General features: G+C 39.0%; 1 protein-coding gene across 1 annotated transcript in view; it reads left to right on the top strand.

Moving 5' to 3' along the window:
• Positions 1 to 27,124, top strand: part of MCTP1 (multiple C2 and transmembrane domain containing 1) — a 252,660-nt gene that overhangs the window by 166,864 nt on the left and 58,672 nt on the right. The window contains 1 exon segment of the mRNA XM_066181289.1: positions 16,737 to 16,856. Coding sequence (XP_066037386.1) covers positions 16,737 to 16,856 — 120 coding nt within the window.

Below are 27,124 nucleotides of genomic sequence, written 5' to 3'. Positions count from 1 at the left end.
CCACTTCTACAGCAGACAGTTCTCCACAAATTTCTCCAATGTGAGCATATTTGATGTGGCCAGATTTTGGTAGTGGGCAGGCTGCAGAGTGGTTTGTATGAAAAGCTGCTGGAAGCTACAGACCCATGCAGAGAGGAACTCATGCTGGAGCAGGTTTCCTGGTAGGATTTCTGACCCTGTGGACGACCCATGCTGGCTGTACCTGAAGGATTGCACCCTGTGGAAGAGTGACCCACATTGCAGCAGTTTGTGAAGACCTGGTTCCTGTGGGAAGGACACACATTGGAGGAGTTTGTGGAGGACTGTTTCCTGTGGGAAGGACCCCATGCTGGAGCAGGGGAAAGACTCTTCTCCTGGAGCAGCGACAGAACCTGTGATGAACTGGCTGCAATCTCCATTGCCCATCTTCCTGCACTGCTAAAGGGGAGGAGGTGGAGCTTGGGAAGGAGGGAGGGGTGGGGAAAGGTATTTTTAAGATTTATTCTACTTCTCATTGTCCTACTTTGATTTTGTTAGTAATAAATTACATTAATATCCCCATACTGAGTCTGTTTGGCCTGTGATGATGTTTGATCAATAATCTTTCCCAGATCTTGTTTCAACCCATGAACCCTTTTTTAAAATATTTTCTCTCCCCTGTCCAGTTGCAGAAGGAGTAATAGAGCAGCTTCAGTGGGTGCCTGGCATCCAGCCAGGGTCAACAGGGTGTTGGACTGCAGTTCTTTACAAATGGCTGCAATGTGGATCTCTTCCAGGAGGTACAGTCCTGCAGGCACAGACTGCTCCATCATGGTTCCCTTCCCTGGGTATCAAAGTGCTCTGGTGTGGGGTCCTCCATGGTGGATATTTGCTCCACTGTGGTCTTCCATGGATTTCAAAGACAGCCTGCCTCACAGTTCGCTGCAGGGGAATTTCTGTAGATAGATAGATAGATAGATAGATAGATAGATAGATAGATAGATAGATAGATGGATAGATAGATAGATAGATAGATAGATAGATAGATAGATACTGGAGTATCTGCTCCCCATGCTTTTTCATGTACCTGGGTGTTTGCAGAGTATATTTACATATACTTACATATATACATATTCTCGCTCTTCTCTCCAACTGCAGTGGTACAGTTTTCTTTGCGTTCTTAAGTCTATCATCCCAGAGATGCTGCCAACATCACTGATGGGTTCAGCCTTGGCCAGTGGTGAGTCCTTCCTGGAGCCAGCTGGCATTGACTCAGACACACGTGAAGCTTCTGGCTGCTTTTCACAGAAGCCACACCTGCAGCCCCCCACTACCAAAACCTTGCCACACAAAAGTGGTACAGTGTGTCCATCTGGCTGCCATCTTCTGTAGATTTTTTTTTTTCCCAGCAGCCTTGATGCTCTGTCCTGAACCACTGAGGGCTGCAAACGGTCCCGGGGTGGGGGAGATTCACATGCAGGAGCTCCTAACTAGAAAATCCCATGTATTTTTATTCTCCTCTTCAGGCAAAGAAAAGGAATGAGGATCCTGATTTGAAGCTACAACCTGTTTGGGAAGGAAGAATAATGTTGTTAAGGTTGAGTGAGAATTAGTGAGAAGGCTAACAATGCAGATATCCTTGTTGGAGTCTTACAGACCAGCCAACCAGGATGAAGAGGCAGGTGAACTTTTCACTAAGCAGCTAACTCATAATTCACAATTGCCAGCCGTTTTCTTGTGGAAGACTTGAGCTTACCAGGTATTTGCTGGAAACTCAACACAGCAGAAAGGAGGCAGTCTGGGAGGCTCCTGGAGTATGTGGAAGAGAACTTTCTGTCGCAGCTGGTAAGGGAGCCTACCAGGTGTGGTGCCTGCTGTTTATGAACAGAGAAGAGCTGGTGGGAGATGCAGTGGTCAGAATGCCCATCCTGGGCACAGCGACCATAAAATGATAGTTTTTTATTCTTAACGAAATAAGGAATGGGGTTAACCAAACCCCTACCTTTGATTTCTGAAGGGCAGTATTTGTCCTGTTCCACAGAGAGTCTCTTAGAAAACAGTCCTTGATAGTAAAGGGATCAGGAATGGTGTAATCTTAAAAGCACAGGAGCATGCTCTATGTATTGAAAGACAAGCCATCAGGGAAGAAGACTGGTCTGGCTTTTGCTGAAACTTGGGATAAAAGAGTTTATGATCTTTGGAAGAAGGGGTAGGAAACTCAGGAAAAATACAGGATATTGTTAGGATGTGTAGAGAGAAAATCAGAGGCAAAAGCTCAGCCAGAAATCAACCTGGCCACTGCAATGAAAAATAATAAAAGGTTTTTTATAATACATGAACAGCAAAGGGAGGTCCAAGGAAAAATCTTCATCCTGTATTGAACATAGAGGGAAACTTTGTCACCAAGAATGAGGAAAAGGCTGAGGTACTTAATGCCTTCTTTGCATCAGTTTTTAACATAAAGACCTGTTATCATCAGGACAGCCAGTCCCCTGGACTGATAGACAGGGACAGAGAGCAGAGTGGGAGGAAGTAGTGGCATTCTGTGGTGCTTAGACACTCACAAGTCTGTGGGGAGGGGTGGGATTCACCAAAGGGTACTGAGAGATCTCTCAGGAGAGCTTGCCAAGCCACTCTTCATTTATCATGAGTTCTGGTTAGCTGGGGAGGTCCCAGACAAGGTTGGCCAGTGTAACGCCCATCTAAAAGAAGGGCTGGAAGGAGGGCTCGGTAAGCTAGAGGGCTGTCAACCATCAAGTGTTTGGGAGGGTTATGGAACAGATATCTTGAGTGCCATCATGCATCACATACAGGACTACCAGGGGGTCAGGTCCAGCCAGCATGAGTTTAGGAAGGGCAGATCCTGCTTCATTAAGCTGATCTCCTTTTATGATGAGGTTACCTACCTAGTGGATGATGAAAAACTGTGGATGTTGTCTGCCTTGGATTTAAGTAACCCACAGCATTTTGCTGGGGAAGCTGTGTCCTAGGTGACCCAAAAAATGTGTATTTCATATTTCATCTACTTTTGTCTGTTTTTACTGTCACTTTAAGACTCAGCAACCCAGAAAACTGAGCTTGCGTGTTTTACACCAGGTTCATGGAAGAGGGAATAGGGGATCCCTTTAAAAAACAGGAACAGATGTGTGTGGAGCTCTTCTTCTATTGTCTTCTGGATATCCAGGGGGTGACATGGGGGAGATCTCTGAGTGGCAACCAAGAAGCTACATTTTGCAATCCAAAACTTCTCTAGAGTGAATTTTGCAATAACTTTTCACTGCTGCTACTCAGGACAGCCCTGTTGTGCTGTGCAGTTTGGTGAGGTAGTTTTCTTTTGTTCTCCCTGGGCTTTGGAGAATTTCACAATACCTTTCTCTCCATCTGCTGTGCCAGGCCAGGAGAGATCAGAGAGAGGCTGCACAAGTTCCGGCCACTGACCGCAGCTGCTCTGCCACGCTGGGAAGCTTGACCATCTCTCCATGAGTTCAAGCCCCAGAGGTTGATCAGCACTGCAAAACTGGGAAGTTTCTTCTAGTGTCCCAGCAGCATTGATTTGCTTTGGACAAAGAATAGTATCTTGGTTATTGCTGTTTTTCTTTTTCATAAACTTTTGTTTTTTTCACTTAGATCTTCCCACATTCATTTTTCCATATTGACAAAAGGAAAGTGGTTAAAACTAAAGGGGAGATAACTTACTTTTGAGTCTCTCTTCTATATAACTGCATGAAACTAAGAAAAGTTGGCAGCCCATGACTTGGCCAGGTCACTCTTCACTGTGTTAAGAACTGGCCGGAAGGCTGGGCCCAGAGCGTGGTGGTGCATGGTGCTGCAGTTGGTGGTCAGTCACTGCTGGGATTCCCCAAGGCTCAGTACTGGGTCTGGTCCTGCTTAATATCTTTATTGGTGGTGTGGATGAGGGGATTGAGTGGACCCTGAGTAAGTTTGCAGACAGCACTGAGCTGGGCAGGAGTGTTGATCTGCTGGAGTGTAGGCAGGCTCTGCAGAGTGATCTGGACAGACCGGGTCAAGGGGCCGAGGCTGGTAGTGTGAGGTTCAGTAAGGCCAGTGCTGGTTCCTTCACTTAGATCACATCAACCCAAGGCAGTGCTACAGGCTGCTGGAGAGTGGTCCAGGGGAGAAGGACCTGGGGCTGCTGATAGACAGCTGGCTGAACGTGAGCCAGAGTGTGCCCAGGTGGCCAAGAAGGCCAGTGGCATCCTGATCTTTATCAGGAATAGTGCAGCCAGCTGGACCAGGGCAGGGATTGCCCCCTTGTGCAGAGGTGATGCCCCGGCTCAAGTCCTGTGTTCAGTTCTGGGCCCTCTACTTCAAGAAGGACATTGAGGTGTGGGAATGTGTGTCCAAGAAGGGCAAGAGAGCTGGTGAAGCGTGTAGAGTAGGGTCATATGAGGAGCAGCTGAGGGAGCTGAGGTTGTTTAGTCTGGAGAAAAGGAGGCTTGTGGGAGACCTTATCACTCTCTTCAACTGCCTGAAAGAAGGGTGCATACAGTGAGACCGGGTTGCCCTTTTCTCACAGTCAGTGACAGGACAAGAGAAAATGGCCTCAAGCTGTGTCAGGGGATGGATAGTGAGGCACTGGAACTGGCTGCCTAGTGAAGGGATGGAGTCACCATCCCTGGATGTATTCAGAACAGGCTGAACCTGACAGTGCTATGGTTTAGCTGACATGGTGGTCTTTGGTCAAAGGTTAGACTGTTATCTTCGAGGGAGTAAGGGAAGGACATCCATCAGAGCTCATCAGAGATCTGGTGAGAGTGAGCAGAGGGGTAGAGGAGTCTATACCTGCTGGAATACACTCTCCTAGAGAACAGGCAGTTGAACTCCTGAGTTGTGCAAAAAACTTTCTTGAGCATCAGCAAAACATTTATCCCCCTCTCCAGATGCTGTTGTGAAGACATTGGCCAAGCAGTGCCATTTTGAGAGCGTTACCTCAAGTGGTAGACATGAGCTGCAGCTCTGAGGAGTCCAGGTCTGCTCACAAATCATCAATCTGCTTCAGTGTGACAGGTCAGTTCCACAGGACTTTACAGATTTATTAAAAACCCAGGTGAAATTTCTCCTGCCTTCCTCCCCTTGGTGTCAGCCAAACCTCAGGTGGAAGGGAAGTAATGGGGAACTGGTGAAAGAGGAGTGACATTGAAAAGACAGTCTGCTTAAACCTCAGGTCTGCTCTATCTTTAATAAAAAATACAAGGTTAGTAATATACTGTGCATACATCATCCACTGTGACTATGAGAATCATAAGATCAATCCTCCATCTTGAATTTTAAATGTAATTTTTATTTGGGCTTGCTGGAAACATAACAGTGAGTAGAGAAGTTTTTCACATGTGCATAAATCACCTCAGTGTTGGTACTCAGAGTTTGAGCAAGAAATTGTACTCGTTTGCCCTAAGGACAGTTTCTTGTTGCATTTCAAAGACCTTTTATGATTAATGAATACATTAAAACTTGTACCAAAATTGAAAAAAAATCTTTTAAGTTGTAGACAATTTAATAATGAGACTTACTGTAATAAAATATTAGGCTGTTTTGGTTTGACTGAAAGATTTTGAGACTTGAATAGAGTCTTTAAGTACAGAAGCCATACATGTATAACTCCAGGGCTTGGACCCTGCTCATTTAAATTTATAAAATATCTGTTTCCAGAGTTTGGTCCTTTAAAGGAGAACACTCTGCTTCCTGCCATATGTAGCAAGTTTAAATACACATACAAAATCTGTACTTGTTTTAACACTGGTGATCTCATTGCTGTGTTATTTTGCACAAAAAAACCCCCAAAAACTCCTAACCCAAAAAAAACACCACCAGCCCAAACAAACAAAAAACAATAGCAGCAAAAACCCAAACAAACAAGTTGAGAATGTAGCACTGGCTGTTCTGTAGGTAGAAGCAAAATATTCTGCATTTCCCTATTCCCATTTTAAAGATGTGCATTGAAGTGAGCATCTATAAAATGTACTGCTCTTCCCTGGTTAGTAAATGTTATTGATGATGCTCCTGGCTCAGTAAATGCTTTCTAGAGCTGTGGAATGTTTCTATGATAAAGTATGGCCAAACATGTTGGAGTGACAATCATCTAAATAAATTAAATGTAATTCTGCTGAAACAAAAAACTATGGAAAAGTGAGGTAGATTCTATAAAACATCATATATTTGGAGTCCACAACACTACTTTCTGCAAATATGGAGCGGAATACAGCTTGGGTTCTAGCATTTCTGACTGGAAAAAAACACCTATGAAAACAATAGGAAAGTTGCCAGGACACAGGTCTCTCTGCTAAATATGATTTAATGTCGTTTGTGAAAATACAGATATAATGAAATTTTTTACAGATAAACAACTGGTGTTTTCAATACCATGAAAATGTACTTCTCCCTGCAGAAACATTACCTCAATGAAAGCAGCAGATGACAGTTTTCCACCTAGGATCATAAGAAAGAAAATAATTTTTATTGTTGAATTTATTTGTTTTGAAAAACTACATTGTATGTTATAGATTAAAAAATTTATTTCTCAATATATCTTACAAGAGTGAACATTAAAATCAGATTTAAACATTTACATGGTATATACTCTTCTTGTGTTTTGGATAGGGCGTGCCCTATCCAGTTTACTGCTGACCACCCACAGAACTTGGTGTTGCTTGAAAGTATGTAATTCAAAAATATGAATTTTTTAATGTTGTTCACCTTTACTTCTCTTTCAGCCTTCACCACTCTTGTCTTTTCCCAGCACCTTATATAAATTGTTACTTAATTTTAACCAAAATGTAACAGGGCTTTCTGTAATTTTTTACAAAAAGAATTCAGTTTTGTTTGGTAAGTCTACCTCTGATATTCCTTTTTTTTTTTTTTTTTCATGAAGCACCTCTGTTTTTTCCAAGATGTCAGTTTTATGCTTGTCCTCATTAAACAGATCAGTTATGTAGATATTGAGAGAGACTTTTTAGAAGAGTGAAAGTGCATCAGACATTGTAAGGTGTGAAAAAGTGTATTTGTTAACCAGGTATCTGACTCCATTTCTTGTATAGCTCCCAACAGTTCAGGACATTGCTTTGCAAGAAAGGCTGAATGAGTCTGATGAGATTTCTCAAAAGCACCTGAGTGCAGCTTTGCAAACCAGAGAAGTTTAGCAAAGGCACAAAGTCAACTCAACCAAAGACTGAGTGGTGATAAGCTAGTAAATATGCTAGTTATTTTATAAATTATATTTGTTTAATAATTCATAACTGATTCCACCAAACTGTGAAGTGATTGTTAATAGACATCCTCCCACTCCTTTGTGCTGTGTTTTACCATAAAAAGTGACAAAAATATATACAGGAAATGTACATATTCATGAGCTGCATTCTAACTTCTACATTCTCTTTATCTCACTGAAATATTTGGAGTTTAGCACTGTTTATGCTGATAGCAGAAGTCATTGTGTTATTTACTGTGCAGTTTGGTAACTTTTACATAGAAGTATGTGAATATACTTTAGCATTCTTGGTACCTGCTCTAGTCTCTTGGAAAAAAATTGCCTGCTAAAAATGAGCTTGGAGAGTTTTGTTTTGCATTTTGTTTAAAGAAAGCATTGCAGAATATAATTACAGCTATCCTACTAGAGAACAAAAAATACTCACTTGTCTCAGTGACATCAGCCTGGGGACAGACTTACAAGTACAGGATTTGGGTTGTTCAAACACCTGGAGATGCTTCACTCTGTGATCTAAACTGTTATTTTCTGCTAACTTCTCATTTCTGCCACCTACAATCGTACTCTGCACAGGGAAATTTAAAGACTTGGTAAATACTGAAGAAAAACACATAGCCTGCATGCTAATGTGTAGATATCTCTGGCATCAAAGTTATTTCAAACAGATTGTTGAGGGTGGAAGACTACAGGATGTTCGTAGGAAAAGAGTAAAGGACTGTAAATAGACTAGGAGTTGGTAGCATCAGCCCTGGATTAATATTAGAGTTGTGAATAGGAACAGGCACGCATAGCTATAGATGCCACACATACATCTGCAAATTCTGAGAACTGAAGCTTTGGGGGGAAAGTCTTGAGATCAGTGAAGGAGACTTTTGTTTGAAATTACAAGATAGACTGGGAGATGAAGTTAAAAGAATGGCAAGCTAGCTGAAGTTAATTACTGAAATGAATTTATTAATTTTTTTTTTTAACAAATAAGTACATTTAAAAAATAGAAAAACATTTTCCTATGCTGTGTGAACAAATTGCAGGTCATGTACCTAAGAGCTGGTCAGTGATAGAGGAACAAATCCTAGGCTTTTTATTTATTTGCTGTTATACAGTACACTCAACCAATACTCCAGACATCACAAAACAACATAATGAAGCAGGTCATAAGTCATGAGTAAAGAAATCAGCCTGGAGACCTCACTCAGGTTGGCTGATGGTCTTGAAAAGTTGAAATAATGTAATAATTAAACCTACTTGGAGAGAGTTTCTTCAATATAATAAAGGCATTACAGTTCCAGTCTGTGAAATGAGACTTCAGAATGGTTTATGGAAGTGTCTCTCCATAGGGAAGCCAGTGTTTCTCTTTGTTCCAGTCATATTGGTAGTTATCAAACCAAACCCCAGTATTTTTACATTTTATTGCTGGAAATCACAGTCTGCTTTTACACCTTTAGCCACATTCATTCATACAGTTTAAATTTTATTGCTGTCACTTTCACTCCGACCATTGGTAAAGCGTCGGTTTTCCTACAACCAAAGGGCTTGCTTTATCAAAGGTTGTGCTTCCTAATATCCTAATGGTCCTTTTATTTTGGTGGTGGTTATTTGAGGAGGGCTTATTTTACTTTTCTGACATACCAGTGAATATGGGCACAGTTTAAGCATTTGTGAGGTTTATGTCATTCATATTCTCAATTTTTGAAGTAAATCACTTACTTTTCATTAAAAAACGTATTTACTACTTTGCTTTGGAAAAAGTAAGTCTGAAAGTTTTGTATTTTCCAGTGTTTGGGTAATGGTGACTATTTCTACCCTATTAAATGTTTTATAGTGTTTTCTTAAACCATTAAATGATTTTCCTTCATCTGCAAAAGCAGATAGAAGATAAGGGAGCAGATTAAGTTCAAGTTAAATCTGATACAGTATGTGATGTACAGAAAACAGTATTTCTAACAACTTCCATACAGGTGTCTGGGGAGTATATATGTTGTCTGAACTCCAGTAGATGTACAGTGAAGTGTAATTAAGCTGAAGAAGGTACCAAATATTTTTTTCTCTTTACCCAGTTTAATAACTTCTGATCGACAATTTAATTTTCAATCTTCAGGCATTTGGGAGGAACAGGAGGCAGGTTCGAAGCCCATCAGCTCCTCATCAGGCAGTAAGAAAGGAAGGGGGCAGTGATAACATTTTGTTCCTGGATTGTCTGAAGAAATTACATGTTTCAAATTGAACTGCAAGACAGAGATGACAGAAAATTGATGGCCGGGTAAAGTGATATAATGTCTACAAAATGAAGGAAAATGTGAATATGTAGATCCCTGGTTGCATGCTATCTTTTTCAGCACAACACAATTTAAAATTGTACAGAGCTCTTAAGATCACCAATCCATTTTGCATAAATAGCTGTAGTTATCTAGCATGATCCATGTTGAAATTTTACACTTCTCACGAAGTCAACACCTTAAATTTTTCTTCTGAAGTGATTCTTCCTCTCTCACTGGAGATATTTAGGATCTGTTTGAAAATAATTCTGTGTCTTGTGCTCTGGGTTGACCCTCCTTGAGCAGGGAGGTTGGACCAGATGACTCAGTGTGATCCCTTCCAGACTTAACCATTCTGTGATTCTCTGAAAATCAATCTGGGGACATTAAAAGCCCTTTTTTACTTGGAAAATAATATCTAGAGCAGGTTTTAGGTAATGTCACTTAGGCAAAGACATGGGCCATTCAGTGAACAGTTGGGTATTGTTCAGAAAATGTGGTATTAAGATGGCATGGAGGTTCAGTGACCCTAATAGCCCCATTCTTAGGCGTGCTTTTGATCTAATGTACCCTGGCTGGTAATTTTTAACTTGATGCCAGGTGTCAGTGCTCACAGGAAAAGTACTGTCAATTTCTGGTAGTTTGTCAGCATTTTAGCAGTCTGACAGAACAAATCCATCTTGAAATGACCTGAGACAATCTTGTAGAGATACAATGTTCATTATGGTGTGGTTGGATAGCAGTATCAGCATAAAGGTTGTTCTGGCTGTAAATGTATTCCACAAATAAACTGGGTGGTTTGATGTAGATCAAGTGAGTCACATATAGTTGGCAAGTTGTCAGAATTGTTGCTTTAGTAATGAGTGGATACACTGTACATAGATAAAAAGAGTGAGATGAAATAGAACCTTTGGTTTGTTGTTCAGATTAACAGCATGGAAAAACCTGTGGCCAAAAATGTCCTACCTAGTAAGTCCTTATGTTGCGTTTTTTATTTCACATGTTGAAGTTAAAGATTAAAATTATTCCAGTTTGTTAACAGTTTCAGAAGGTATCACATTTTACTGTCTTTCACAACTCATCAATATTCATTGAGCTTAACATTAGCCTTTTCTTATTTTCTTTTCCTCATCTAATGCCATCATTTAAATTTTTTTTTTTTGGTGTGTTCTTCTAGATAAAGGATCCAAGTGCTCTAACGAGTGCTAATATATATCTTTCAATACACCAAAATACATCAAAAGCCCCATTGGGATTGGCACTAATTAATACTTCATCCATTCTCTTAAGTTCTTGCTTTATTTGTCACGGATGGATCTCTTTTTTCTCTTTCTACATGAAATAAATAGAAAGAATGCTAATAAATTCGAAATTGCAGTGAACTCAGTTCTTCTAATTCCAGCAAAGAGAGAAACAATTCAAGCAATTCCATGTTTGTTTCTGAGATAAAGGAAAAGTTCTTAGAGAATCAAACATACTAATTATTCTGCATTTCTCAGGCTCCCAAGACCTCAGGCATTTAAAAAAGAGAACCAACACTAATCCAAGGTTGAACTGAAAATCTGTCAAAATAAAGCAAGTGAGGATTACATTGGTTTTTGCAAACACATTACATGCTTTTACTATTTTCAAGTTAATTTTTTTATCTGTACAGAAAAACAGATAGCGTGTTTCAGATGCAAATCTTTCATACTGCACTTTCTCCTAGCACTCAGGTAATTTGAACTAAAATTGAAAGACTGGTAAGAAAAACTGCTAGAGTATGCTTTAGAATAGGTTTAAAAGGCTTATTTCTTCCAAACTTAACTGAATGAAGGCACTGCATTTGGAGTAGATTCCTATATGTGTTTACATTAATGCTAGTGTATTTGAGATCTGTGGCAGCTAAAAAAAATGCTTCCTTTCTGATTTTTTTATAAAAGGCATTGTACAAGATCAGAGGAGCTGTGATTGCTAGAACTAACTGACTAGTGTCATAATGGAAGAAGCTATTATCTCTCCAAAGTACAATACAAAGTAGTTGCCACTGTTTCATAGTATAAAACACCATGCAGGAGCCTTAAAATCTGCAGTACTTGGTACACAGTCTGTATCAAGCACATATATGGGTTCTCTCTTATTCTTTCTAATCTTGTGAGAATACATCAAGGGACAAAGCCTCAGGTAATAAAATTGTCCTTTTACAATTAAATGGTAAATGGAAGGTACTGTTCGTGGAGTGCAGTATTTGCAGCTGTTGACATTGTCTGGGATTGTGCCAAAATGCTGTCCAGCCAACTTTGGTGTTTCCAGGGTAATCAAGAGATTGGCTATAAATATAAGGCAAGGATATAGATAATATGTAAATGAGGCTGTAAAGATGTTCCGTAAAAATGATCAGGGAAAGCTACAATTTGAGAAGGAGACTGCAGCATGAATGTTGTCCCCTGTGTGAGACAACAGCAGTGGGGATGTCTGTGTTCTGCCTTTCCTCCCAACACATTACATGTCATGGCTGTGGGTGCTACCAGTGCCAATATCTGGTCCACTGAAACCAGGCATTTCTGTGGAATGAACCGTTTCGAATTTTGTCATAAAGCTTTCAAACAGCAGTTCTTGCAGCCCTCCTTTATCACATCCTCTGGTCTCTCCTGTACCTGAGGATGAGGTCAGTGTCCCCTGTGTGGGATGATCCCTTTTTTTTTTTTTTTCACATGCTCTTCTCTGCTAGCAGTCAAAACAGAAGCAAAAGGAAAAAAGGAGAAGAGTTAAGAAAAACAGGGGTTAATGCTGTGAAATCTGTGAGTGCAAACAGGATTTTGTTAAAAATGAAAAGAGGTTGGGTGGAGGTAGATAAAAAGAAATCTGAAATAATTGTTCTGTAGAATATGGCCTTTCGACATAGGCAGAAATCTTTCTCTTCACTTCTGTCAGAAGATAGTCAAATAGAGAATCTTGTCTCTTAATTAGAAAGAAAAATACTCATCAAACACATCTCATCACTGGAAAGCTAATGATCCACAGCTGCTAGTCTGAAAGGGTAGGCTTTTTTTCTGAACAGTAGGAAGTGGTAATCATTTTGGATGAGAATTCTTTTTAAAATATACTGTACTTTGCAAAAGAATAGGATATTCGGTATCCTAACTGAAATTATTTTTTGAAGTGTTGTACACTAGGGATAGTGTCATATGTCTCTCTGAATGATCATTTAATGCATGTGTCTCTCACTAAGAGTATAAACTGATGTGATGTTGTAAATGGCCAGTTCTTGCCTGTGACTCTGAAAGCTTTGATCTCATGGGAGAGATTATAAAAGCCCTTCCTTACATTCTTCTGTATAGGAAATGGCAGCTGTATTAAACTGTAACCTTTGAGAATCACATTCATCTCTCAAAGTAGTTAGCTTGTTTGGGTAGTGATGAGCATCCTTTTTTTACACAGACAGCCATTATTTTCTTGGAAGAGATCATACCAGATACAGTCCACTAGATGCTTTACAGACATGGGCAATTCCCAGAAGTGTTCTTTTATACTTATTCATTAGCTTTTCTGGCTTGGTTTGAGTTTAGGACTTTGTGGCCAATACTTGCTTACTGGAATGTTGGTTTACTTCTCCACCTTTCATGAGGGTTTGTACATATCACTTCCTTTCTCTCTTTCACTTCAACTATCATGACTTTTATCCGTAAGAACTGAGTCCTGGAGTTTTCTTGCTGTTCTGCACCAGACTTTGGGTTTGCTCATGTTTACTTAGAAGTTTTGTCTGATACTGGAAATCTGCTTTTCTTCTTTCGTATACATTTCATGAGTGCATTTCTTGTCTGGGAAGAATAATGAGGCCATTTAGGTCAGAGGGCCGTAACTATGCTGGTCTCATGCAGCACACACCTATCTCTTTTGTGTTGCAATGTTTGTGTAGTGCCTGGCTGAGACAGTTGCCTGAAAGGAGGAACTGGTTAAAATTCAGCCAGATTAGATGGAAATTAAGGTGACTGGTCAGCAAAATCATCTTCAGGAGATGACAGGTGTAATATCCACACTTTTGAATGGCATGTCCATACAATTTGTAAAAAGGCAATATCTTAATATGTTTTACAGCCCTCCGAGTCCAGCACTGTAAGGAATTAATGCCCTTGAAGGTAATTTGGCCTTTAGAAACTTCAAGTGAGAAGTGTTTGGATGAGAATTGATTGATATTCTGGAGTACAAAGTATGTGATGACCACGTTCCTCAGACTTCAGTCAGATCCATGTCTCCTGAGACTGTGTGCAGATTGATGGCTTTTTTTCTCTGGGGCCAGGGAGTGTTTGAATAGTACTTGATTTTCTTAACCACTTTTTAACCAAAGTTCAGCTGGTGCCCTAAGAAAGACTGTATGTGTTGCCTTTTCTCAACTGGTAATCTCTAATATTTACTTTTTTGATACATAGTGCTGTTTGCTGGCTTCCAGGGCACCCTTCAGTGTGCATCCAATGACTCAGGGTATTTCTGGAGTTAAAGCATGCAGGGCTATTTTGCTTTTCTTTTGAGACACAAAATTTGTTTTAAATTGGTTACATCTGATTTACCACTCTCTTATAGACAGTAAGGTCACAGAACAGTTCTTGAATGCGATGGGATGCTGTTTGCTTCTATTGTGGTTTTAAGCCTAGCTGGAGATGAAACACCACACAGCCACTTGCTCAAACCCCTCCTCTCTTCCCCCATATCCTGTGGAATGAGGAGGAGAATTGAAGTTTCTATATTGACATAAGAACAGTTTAATAATTGAAAGTAAAATGTAATGCCAAAATAATAGTAAATAAAAATAATGATGGTAATAAAAAGGGAGAAAAACCCCTAACTAAACAATGCAATGCAGTTTCTCACCACCTACTGACCCTTGCCCGACCTCTCTTCCTGAACTCAGATCACCCACCCTTCTGGGTAAGTCCCCCCAGTTTATATCCTGGGTATGATGCTCTGTGGTGTGGAAATACTCCTTTGGGCCATTCGTTTGAGTCATCTGTCCCAGCTGTGCTCCCTCCCAGTTTATTTTGAATACCTTCCACTGGCAGAGCATCAGGCAATTTGAAAAAAGGTCCTTGACTTTGGACTTAGCAAAAAAACCAAAACATCGATGTGTTATCAGCACCATTCTCATTCTGAATCAAAACAACTACTAGGCAGAAGTTAGCTCCACCTTAGCTGAAACCAGCACAGCTTCTAATGCATTACCATGTCTAACAGATTTCCTTTTAAACTAAACAACCTTAAAAAAGAATTTTTCTTTCAAATGAAAAACTTTTAGAAGGGCAAATATCCTGGTTTTTGTCTCACACACAGTGCTTTTTCAGTTCTTTTGGTAATTATCATGTTTGCCTTGCAGTTTCATAGGCTTGCATATACACAGTTATTATGTTACAGTCGCAGGTTGGAGGCTGACAGGACTCACCGAGGATCATGCGACAAACAGCCTGGTTTATTGTTTGGCATTCCCTTTTATAGGAGGTTCAAAATTTGATTGGTCTGGGTCTCAGCACCGCTCAGCTCCCTGGCCAATGATATGCCTGCATTCAGGATTGAGAGGGGTTGGCTGGGGCCCCCTGTTTGAGTTCAAATCCATGCTATCATTGCTCACCCAGGGACGTTTACTTCCTTTCTATATCAAACTAGGCTAGCTAAATTTGTTTTTTTTTTTATTTATGGCCAAATTTATCTGTCCAGCTACAGACCAGCTGTGGTGTGACACATAGTAATGAGTGGTAGAAAGCATGGGGTGAGGTACGTTAGCTGATCTTGAGAGATTGCCTAAAATGTAGGCTTTTTTTTTTTTGGCTTTCTATGTGGGTGCTTGTATTTCAGAAGAGCATTTTGTTTTAACTCCAAACAAAAAGCTAGCAGAAGCCTGTGTTTATCCAGATGTGGTACATAGTGTGATTTGCTTTCATGGTTGTTGTTGTGTTTCACTGTTTTGTTGTTTGTTGAAGAAAACAAACCCAGGTTGTGGCTACAGCTAGCTTAAATAAAAGGGGGGTTCACTGATAGGGAAAATTGTAGGTAAAAGTGGTTTTAGTTTGACCCCGTCTGAGTCCAGTTATTTTTAGTTCTTTCCTGTAAACCATTAATTTTGTAGCAGCATCAGTAGGGAGCAATGTCTAGACAGTAGTGTATGGAGCTGGAAGTGGGGATGGGTTTCTCCAGCAGTGTGATCACCAAGTTGATCCCATGCTGAAGAGCAGCCCGTTATTTAGGTACACACCACTTGGAGATGTAACTCAACCAGGCTTCTGGCAGCCCCTGGTCAGAGAGCACTTGAGATGTTTTGAGCTAACACTGCAATAAATCAATGTTTTCAAAGTAGTGGACTTAGGTGGCTTCTCAGCATTCTTTTTAAACCCATTTTGATGAGTCTGTGGTCAGTTCTATTTTACTATACTTTCATTATAATAATCGTATGATTTTAGATTTTACTGTAATTTTTTTGCTAGTTTTCCATGCAAAAGATTTCTAAATGTTACTTCTGCTTGTTTGTATGACATTAGTACAAAATGACCATGTTCTTTTTTCTAAATAACAAATTAATCTTTAATCAACTCCTGTGCCACCTTTACACTGCTACAGGGTTGTTTCAAAGCTAAAACCAGATTCAATAACATGCTGAGGCCTTCTTTAAATTAATCGCATCCCTGTGACCTACAAAAAAAATGGTGTGGGACTTTTTACAAGGGTGTGTAGTGATACAACAAGGGGTAATGGCTTTAAACTAAAAGAGAGAGGTTTTAGTTAGATATTAGGAAGAAATCCGTTATTGTTGAGGGTGATGGCACTGGAACAGGTTGCCCAGAGAAGTAGTGAATGCCCCATCCCTGGAAATGTTCGAGGCCAGGTTGGATGAGGCTCTGAGCAGTCTGGTCTAGGGAAAGATGTCCCTGCTTGTGTTGAGGGCAGTGGATCTAGGTGGCCTTTAAGGTCCTTTCCAACCCAAGCAATTCTATGATTCTATGATTCAAGAAAGCAGCTAAACTTTTCTTAGAATGTAATCTCATTTTTGTGCTCTTTTGCATTATTCACAAAAGCATTATTTTATGAGAGAACAATTAATATTCCTCTTAGATGATAGTACATCAATTTTTCTTTTCCAAGAATTAAGGTAGGAAGGATTGGGAAGTGTAGCAGTTGTATCATGAAGGTAAGTGTGAGTCAGCAAAGTAGTTGGACAACATTCCTGTCTAAGGAGAGGTGTATTTATTTAGAATTGTTTTAATTTATTGGTTTTTACTCTGCACGGGAGTTTAATGTAATGCTGATTTCAATCACTTTTTTCCTGCTCTGTCTTCTAGCTTTTTCTTTTTGTGGTCTGGAACTTTGAGCTCTACATGATACCACTGGCTTTGTTGTTGCTGCTGGCATGGAACTACTTCTTGATCGTATCAGGAAAAGATAACAGGCAACATGATACAGTAAGTCTTCTCTACTTCAAGGGCATACATGTCCTTTTCTTTAACACTGAAAAATTTTTAAACTGGGTTTAAATACAGTATCTTTTTCAAAATGTCTCCCTTCACAATGTTCGATGGACAATTTTCCCACCTGCAATTTAGTTTTATTCTGGCTGTCCAATAAGTGTGTCTGGTTTTGTTGAAATGTCATGTAAAAATACAATAGAACGTGCACTCTCTATAGAATCTGTTTTGTGTGGGAGCAGAGAGGCTCACTGTTGAGGAAAAGGCAAATTCTTGGAAAATTATTTTATATGGCTAAGTCCTTATGTTGCATTTTTTATTTCACGTATTTAAGTTAAAGATTAAAATTTTTCCAGTTTGTTAACAGTTTCAGAATGTATCACATTTTACTGTTTTTCACAATTCATCAATAATATTCATTGTGCTTAATATTGGCCTTTTCTTATTTTCTTCTCATTTAATGCTATCATTTAATTAAATACATGTAGTTGGGATATAATGTAGCTAACATTTACTAATAGTTGGCATTTATTAATAATAATAAAATGGTTTAGATTTTCAGAAGTAGATACTAAAAGTTGAAGTTGTATTCTATGCTGTACAAATATTCTAGCATCCAGGCAGATATAGGATTTGGCATGCAGTACTGCTGAGCCGATAAAGGATTTTGCATATGGTACTGCTGAGCCTTATGAATTTGATATTTGTATTAGTTTTTGTATCCCAAAAGCAGAATGTTTTCTACTAATTTATGATCTGAATGGATAACTGAATGGGCAGGGGAAAAAGCCAAAATAGATTAGATAATTGGTCTCTGAGTGGTTAATGGAGGTCAGTAATAAGTGGACTACCATGGTACAAAGTCCTGTTTAACGTCTCTTCCAGTGCGGTACAGAAGATGATAGTGCACCCCCATCATGTTTTTGGGTTACATCAGGTGTGTGGAACCGTTTGACACTCTGGATCTGACACTCAAAGGGATCTAAGTGGGTTGGATAAATGAACTGATAGGAACCCCATGCAAATCAGAAGGAAGAATCCTGGTTTTGGGGAGAAATAACTTGTTGTGGTGATACAGAGTGGAAATTGGTTGTCTGAAAGCAGCTGTCTGAACTGGGCCTAGGGGTCTTAGAAGGCAGCAAGGTTGTCAGAAGGACAGGTAGTGGATTGAGGGAAGCAGTTATCTCCACTCTTCAGCACTTGCCAGAATGCATCTAAAAGAGTGTCCAGTTTGAGGCATGCCAGTTCAAGAAAGTCACTGATTGACTTTAGCAAATTCAGTGTAGGGCCACCAACATGATCAGGAGCTTAAGCCCTCATCAATCAGCCCTTGAAGAGAAGCTGAGGCAACTGGACTTGAAGGATCATGACGAGTAAAAGGCTTTTAGTGACTGGAACACCCTATAAGGAGGTTAACAAGAAAATGGAGCTAGACTGCACAAATGATCTGTGGTGGAAAAGGCAACAAGCTTCATTTGAAACAAGAGAGGTTCAGACTGAAAAACCTTTCTTGCCATGACAGTTGTTAAGCAGTAGAAGAGTTTGCTCAGGAAACTGCAGTTGCTATAGGAAGTTTCCAGCTCCTGACTGAGGAAAGCTCTGAGTAACCTGATTTGACCTCATGGCTGACCCTACTTTGAGCAGGAATTTGGAAATCCTTTCCAGCCTGAGTGATTCTCTAATGTCTAGCAACTGCAATTATTAGAACCCATAGAGCCCTGATCTCAACACTGATGTTACCTGTCCACATCACTAAGATTGTTATGCTCCCAGGGATCATCTAAAAATAAGGGTGGGAGTGATAAAGATATTCTCTAATCTCAAATGTGATTACATGTATGGAAAAAGCCTAAAATCAAGATTTAAAAGATGCAATACTTAAAACACAGCCCATTGTCTCCTGATGGCTGAAATGCTTAAAGCTTCTCAACATGATGATCTTATGAGTACCTGAAATCCCGGGTGAAAGAAGAAGTTTCAATTGTGAGCTGCAATACATCTAATTTCTCTCTGAAATACCAGCTGCCTGGAAAGATTATCTGGTCATGTAACTTTTCTAACAAACTAATGAGGCTAGTGATGGACTCTCAATTAAGAACACCAGATGCTGCTCTTAAAACTTTCCTCTTGCTGAGAGTGCTTCAGACCAAGCTAATATAGCCTGTATCAAGCAACCATGTTGATCCCAAATATTTTGTATCTGTGCCATCAATGACCTTGTTTTTAATGATTTAAGTTTGGTTATCATCATGTTGAGCATCTATCTTGAGGGAAGTCATTTGCAGATTTATTGTAAGCCTTTCTAATTAACTCATAAATCTTCAGTAGTATTGCGAGTCCTTAGGTCATGTCATTAGCACAGTATCATTAAAATAGGAGTCATTTAAATACTTGAATTTTCCTATGCAGAGTGTAAATTTTATCTAAATTAATTAAGCAGTATTTCCTATTGTCTAGAGAATGCTTCAGCATTCACATGGTCTGGCTTCTCCTCCCAAGTCTTCAGAGATTCCTTGTGTGTCTCATTGAAATCATTGACTACTTATCTTAGAAATATCATCTAACTTTAGAAGTTACTTTGAAATCCTAAGGCTAGTGATAAAACACAAAGATAAGTGTATTTGTGAACTTTTCTTACCTGATTAACATTAGACAAGCATAGTTAAAAATTCATAAAAATATGAAACATATTTAAAATTGGGACCACGCAAAGCAGCTCAGAAGAGTTGGTTTCCATTGTAATATCTCTTTAAGAAAATAATTGTCTCATCAGTCTAGGTGCAGGGACCACACTTCTTCTGCAGGTCAATGATTAATGACCACTGAGTTTCTGTCTGGATATGGCAGACAGGCCAGCCTTAATTCATCCTTGTTTGACTGTCTCTATAGATAAGATACCATTTGCTTTTTTTTCTTGGGCATCAGATTTTTATTTTTTTTAAGTAGTTTGAAACTTATTTCCTCATGGAGAAATTCACCTGCTAAACGAGGATCTGGATACCTCTATTATAACATGAACCTTCTTGATAGAATGCAAGTATGGTTATTTTGACATTTATTCCAACTTCTAATGAGTTGTATATGTGAGTCCTTTCTTGAATTCAAGGTGCAATATGGTTGGGGCAAGGGGGAGGCCCAAGTGTATGTCCTAGTAGAAGATAAGTGTATTGGAATGCCCAACAGAGGAGTGAAGCAGCATACTATGTCTCTATGGATTCAATTAGACTCCTTGTAGGATTGATGATCACTGTGGTTATAGTCCAACACTGATGCAAATTTCCAAAAGAAGCATTGGATTCCCAAAATTTTGTAAATTTTGATCAAGATGAGTTGTATTTCTGAAAGATAAGCTCTTATGAAATAGGAACTCTTGCCTTAAACACTGGTGTAAGTGACTGTAGGTAGATGTAGGCTTAGTGGATAGTTCTGAACTGAACTAAAACAAATGAATTTCTGTCTTTGAATCATGTGGCAGATGTAAAAATCACATTATAAATATTTCTTGCCAGTATTGAGGAAAAAATAACTAAGATTACATTCTTAATGCGTTCTTCTGAATTTTGCAGTAACATTTTTGCCTGAAGTACACCCTGCTGCTTTCTCCAAAGATATTTACACTTCCTTATAATTGTACTCCCAAGTATCTGACCTCAAAGAATAATTGATTTTTAGCACAGCTGCTGTTGTTGTATCAAACCATGATCACCTAAACACACAAGAGAACTGAGTGAATCTTACTAGGCTGAGTTTTATTTCTTCTCCTGTCTTTTTTTTATCCTCTTTTCCACCTCTTCTGTGGGAGAGGTATCAATCTCTGCTGTGTTTCTGTCACCACACCCTGCTGCTCCTTGTCACTTGTGGTGGATCTGTGTGGTGGGGAGTAGCTGCCCCTGCATATAATAGAGCATGGCATGGTGACTGACTGCAAACTAACAGAAAGTATGGTGGATTAAAAGCTTATTTTCAGTATTTTTAAGGAGCTATGTAATACTTCAATGATTTCAATTACGCCAAAAAACGCCCCTCACCTTTGTAGCTTGGAGAACCCAGCAGTGCTTCTGTCTGGTGTCTGGGGTCTTCTATTTCTAAGCAAAAGTCAGAGTCATTATAACTGCATGGAGTTATTGGGGGGGGGGGGTGGACGGACGTGGCAGTTGTTGGTGTTGATTTTGGGTTTTTTGTTACTTGTACATTTCTACTTCAGGCTGTGTTCTGCATGCTGTGACTGCCTACTGGAGCTGCCTAAGTTAAGGAATGGTCAGATAACCTCTCAAAGTGATTTAAAATGTTCCCACTGTCCAGCTGCTCTTGTCCCTTTCCCTGGGATGAAACAGTTGATTGTATGGTTGGAGTGTGTCATACTGAGAATTAAACACACTTTGCATAGCTATGAATAATTATTTTTACCCTGGCCTATCTACCCTGTGTAGATAAGCCTGGCCAACACAATTAGGACAAACTGCAACAGTCTCTCAGCTGTCGGTCTGTAATGCTTAAGTGCTGTAACAAGCACATTAGGTCTCTTCTGGTGACACTGCAATTTCTTGTTCTTCCATGACCAAATAGGTAGCAGACAGGGAGCGTAGGTCATTTTCACCTCCATCCTGCCTGTGGAGGACTGGACAGATCTGGAAGGACAACAACCAGTTGCACAGCTCTTACTGAAAGCAGGCACTTGGTTTTTACAACTGGGGGTTACTTTTTGAGGACTGAAAAGTACTAGGAAGAGATCCACCTCACCACATGGGGCAAAATCTTCTTTCCCAGAAGGATGTTCAAACCTGATGGGAAGAGTGTTAAATTAAAAATAAATGGGGGAGGGTGGTGATGGTGACCCACAAAAGTGATTTCTCAAGTGAGGGATCACAGAATAGTTTGATTTGGAGGGGTCCTTCAGAGCAATACCCTTCATAAGACCAGGTTGTTCAACGCCCTGTCCAACCTGGCCTTGGAGTACTGCCAGGGATGGGGCACCCATAGCTTCTCTGGGCAACCTGTTCCAATTCCTCCCTACCCTCACACTGAAGAATTTGTTCTCAATATCTGATCTAAACCTGCCTTCTGTCAGTTTGAAGCTACTGCCCCTTGTCCTTTAATGAAATTGGTGGTCTGAGTTGGCAAGAAACAGGCACAGGATGAATGGTCAAGAGAGCCCTCGAAACCAATCCAACAAGACAGATGTGCCCCCTAGGCCACATGTAAACACACAAATAAGAAAATGCCTCTGGAAAAGTCTCTCACACCTTCTTTGAGAACCCAGCATGTCGGATGTAAGTACATTAGTGTGCATATTAAGCATCAGCAAGAGTTCAGAGGTCCACATGCAGCTATATTCCTTCACAATCACAGAGATGTGGTGAAGTTGCTGTCATGTCCGTTATGCAGTGTATGTATACTGGCTTTTTAGTCAAGACAGGCTGAGAGGGTGAGGAGTAGGAGTTGGTTTTCATTTCAGCAAAGGTAAGATGATGAAGGGATCAAAGCATCTGGCATAGGAGAAGCTGAACAAGCTGCTGTTCTGCATGGAGGAGAGTTCTTGACGATTTATGTAAATGGCTGAAGGGAGTGGGAGAGGACACAGCCTCCTCTCAGCGGTGCTCCAGGACAGTATCAATGGCCACAAACCAAAACACATGAAAATTCTTCTGACCACAAGAAAGCACTTTCATTGTGACTGTGGTCACAACCAGGACCATGAGAGGTTGTGAAGTGTTCATCCATGGAGATATTCAAGACCTTTCAGGACATGGGCTTGGGCAGCCTGCTCAGAAGTGACCTTGTGTGAGTAGGGAGGTTGGGCTTGATGATGTCTTCTTCAGTGGGGAGGACAGGATGGCCCTGCCAACCTCTGCTATTCATCATTCTCTCAACTGAAGATACTAATCTTTCTCTCCTTTTGGTCTATTATTTGTTGGGGATTTTTTTCCAAGCAATTTAATGTTTAATAGAAGAATAATGCACATCCATAAAAATACTTGTGAATGTTCTTCTGCCATAAATACTTCCATGGAGAAGAGGTTTGATTACTTCACATTTGCATAGGTAGTTAATACTTAGAGCTTTTAAGAAAATATAAAATAGCCAATTTCGTCTTGAGGTTAAGAGATGTACATGTCATTGCATAGCAAATTATGCTAAACAGCTAGGTGTTAATGTGCCACACCCAACTTTTGATGAATTTGCATAATAAAGTATATATATATATGTGTGTATATATATACACACACACATATATATACATATATATATATATATGTATATATATATACACTCTATCTTTTAAGAATTATATAAAGTGACAACAAGGCAACTTCTAATTTCATTAAAGATTTTTCCTACACAGACTTTAATGATTTATATGCGTATGTTTCTATTAGAAGTTAGAACTAGCCATATTTAGGATGAGATTTTGAGAATAGAAGAAAAAATAATTTTGTTAAAGACAGCCTTTTATTTGAAGATTTTAAGCAGTATTCTCTGGGTACTTTTCTGTAGTATCCTCCAATATGAGGACTCAAATCTTCATATCCATTCTGGAAATTACCAAATTTAAAAAAAAAAACAAAAAAAAAAACAAAAAAAAAAAAAAAAAAAAAAAAAAAAAAAAAAAAAAAAACACCACACAAAAGTGAGAATGAGAAGAATGATGCTTATGAATATATCCATCTCAGTGAATTCTTTCTTCACTCAAGAAAAGGTGGTCAGCACAATGATCTTGAGCTGGTCATAGCAGCCCAGCTCACTTGTACCTAGGAGATCTTTTCGGATTATAATCCTATCATTTTGTTCTAGGAGCCAGGCAACAGTGTCTGTCAGAGCACTGTCAAGTGGATTTATTGCTGCTCCTGTTTCAGGCTGAGAGTACCACTTTGCAGTACATTCAATGCATAAATTAACTCTAAATTAACAGTTGGTTAAAACCAACTGTTTTCCTATAAGTTGAAAACTGAGTTACCAAGTAAAGTAAACAAAGCAGGAACTTGATTTTTTTCTGTTTCTTCACTTTATGGTCTTAAAGACTGAGTCCTTACAGTCCTTATAGTCAAAGGCTTTCATGTGGAGATGAATACAGAACAAACACCAAGTGCTTCAGATCTCTTGCCAGTGTGGTACTTCAGGGTTTTGAGCTTCATGTCTAGAAGTTATATTGGGCCAGGAAGCCTGCAGTGATTTCTATCTGCAAACTAAATCCTTGCTGTGAATAATAGGAAAAAATAAAGCCCTGTATTCTAGCTAGACAGTGTCTGGAGTATGTCATTTACACAAGACACAATAGGATGTTGTCAGGTGAGCAAGTACATCTTGCCTGCTTTCTGACTGTACTTTCCTGCGAAGTTTTGCTTCTGATATAATAGCAATGGCAGAAGCCACTAAGTCCCCCAAGCATGAGGGCTGCTAGGAGCATAGAGTTAGCCACAGGGCAATATGTGTGTGAAACTAGCCAGATTTATGACTCTAAAAGTTAGAAAAGTATGATTTTTTTTAATAAAATTACTTTCCATATTGTGCAGAACTGATTTTACCTTGTATTTTCTAGCTCCTAACTAATCATAAACTTTGCTTTCATTTGTTATCAATAAAATAAATTAGAAGGGCTTTTGCATATGAGTCACAATCTGTCTGTGTGGGCAAGGTGGGTGCTGTTGAAGAACAAGGACTACTGGGAACATGTTCCTGAATATTACATAGTCCACTAAGAATCATTGTTGTCTCCACACAGATGTTTTTGTGTTTTTTTCTATGTGATCCATACAGTCTGGAAATAAATATATAATGTAGTGCTCCACAATGGGACACGATGGGTTTTCTTTTACTATATCAGAAAAGAAACATGAAAATGTCACCTTAATCATGCAGTTAAATTTTGTTGATGAAGTCTAATTTTTATGTGTGCACATAATCACTGAAGCTGTACAAATTTGCTCTAGATTGCATCATAATGTTTGGTGACCTGCTGCATTTAAATGGAGAATTATCTTCATGAAACGTCCTCTTCATAATTTGCCATTAAATGAGACTTGAACAAATCAGCATAAATCTTGCATAAAGGTTATTTAACTAAATGTTGGTAGTATAAATATTTTAAATGCATTGTGCACTAATTCAACAGTCCTACAGTACACTATGTAAAGATCTGCATTGGGCGGTAGGCATTTCTCTTCTGCAGCGTAACGGAAAAATATGGTGCTGCTGTCTGTGCTACAGATAAAAGAGGCTGTCCATGCTGCAAACATAATTCCTGTGTCAGAGGTTTGCATACAGTAGTAGAGTACACAGTAAACTCCTTGGTAAATCTTTTTGTGCCTGTTCTTACCGCAACAACAGCTGCAAAACCCAAATGCACTACAGAATTTGAATGCTTTGGCTTGTTTTGGTCACCTGAAGAGAAAAGGCCAAAACCCCGCCCTAAATATCTCCAACATACTTTTAAAAATTAGAATTTTTTTCCCTGTCAGAAACCAACTGTTTTTTAAATTTAAGTTTTGCCACTTTTTATTTCCACAGTCTTTCAATATTGCTGGCATCTAAAGTAAATTGAAGTTCAGAGCACAGAGAAAGCATTTTTTGTATGAGACTGTTATAATTTTGCATTTTTGCATTTGCATTTCCCTGAAGGTTTAAATGGCAACAAGATTCACAAACAGATTGTAATGGCTATTATAAATAATCAGTACTACATAACCTAATATCAGTTTAGTCCCTAGAAAATATTCCTACAGTAATGTGAGATTTTTATTCATTTTTTGTTTGGCTTTCTATCACTTTAGCACATTTTAATGAAGCCAAAGCTTTAAGAACTTTGGGATTTTACTGTATTTACAGAAATATATAAATACCAGGGCAAAAAAATAACTAACTGAAATTACAACAATATGTTTATTACATACATTTTCACCTAAAATATGTAACATAAATTTTTTACACCAAGAAGCTGGTCATTTTCAAATGTGAGTGTAATAGACTGGGGCAAACCAATAAGCTTAAAATAACTTGGATAAATGCTGTTTTATTACAGAAGCATGTCTGGTCCTACTAGAATTTGGAAACAATATATTTGAAAAGAAATAATAGTAACAATGAAAACCTATGAGACATTGTGTTCTTTATAAGATAATTTATCATAAGGTTTTGCCTAAGAATGTCAGTTCACAATATTTTGTGAAGGTGTTATTTTTAATAGTCCTGCATAGTAATATTTCATTGATACCTAGCCAAGCATAGAATGCATTAATTTTCATTCTGCTTAAATAAAAGCATTGAGACGTGACATTTCAAGTGTACAGTACATATTGAAGCCTTTAGATGGAGACATACTTCAAATAAACACCTAATATTCAGTTCACAGTGCATTGTGTAAATACAAGAGAAAGCTAAAATAAATGAGAACCAAATACTGAAAGAAAATAAAAGAAATGGTACAGTACTGTACCATTGTAATGTTAAAAATTACTTACTCTTAACTACATTGGTGATTGAATATTGAGGTCATAGAAAGCGGACAACAGCAAAAACATTGCATGTTCTTGCATAATCAACTGTATTTACTGCCAATACATGTTCCCAAGAAATGTATTATACTGTAAATAAAAATTTTGTTGTTGACATTACAGAACTCTGTATAATCAGCAGCAGGCCTCTGATAGCCCTATTAGTCTTATTTCCTATTAAGAATCAGACTAAATTACATTATGTGCACTTCCCAGAATAAGCTAACAAAATGCATTCTGTTAGAAGACATATTTTGAGTGCCAGAAAGTAATTTAGTAGAAAAGTACTAATACTTTTGTTTTTATTCTCCTGTCTTCTGCAATATATTCAATATTACTGAGAAGCTTATCACACTAATTATTACATCCAGTAGTTCACTCATTCTGATGATTACTACAGATGAATACCCCAAGATCAAAACCCCAAGATATAAAGCTGGTGTCTTGGTTTAGATAGACAGGTATTTGCCGGGGAGGGTTGGACTCTCCTTTGAAATGTATGTCCCTCTTCCCTTTTTCAAATTATTGTAAATTTGCAAAGATTCTGGGAATAGGTATAGCAGTTCTTTACTAGGGATATAAAAATACAGATGTTGTAGTACAGAAGAATAAGCAAGCAAACAAACAAGAAATCCTCGAAAACCTTGACAGAGTCAGAAATACAACCTGACACCCTGTTGGTCAGGGTGTTGGAAGCAGTCCAAAGTAGGCCCTCCTGGAGTGGCAGATGTGGTTCTGTTGGAGTAGAGATGGTCCCGTTAAAGAAAAAGGGTCCAG

Source organism: Chamaea fasciata, unplaced genomic scaffold (assembly GCF_029207755.1).
Source record: "Chamaea fasciata isolate MVZ Bird 193981 ecotype frontalis unplaced genomic scaffold, bChaFas1.0.hap1 SCAF_4, whole genome shotgun sequence".
Lineage (NCBI taxonomy): Eukaryota > Metazoa > Chordata > Aves > Passeriformes > Sylviidae > Chamaea > Chamaea fasciata.
Note: the sequence above shows the minus strand (reverse complement) of the source record. Positions and strands in the feature narration are given on the sequence as shown.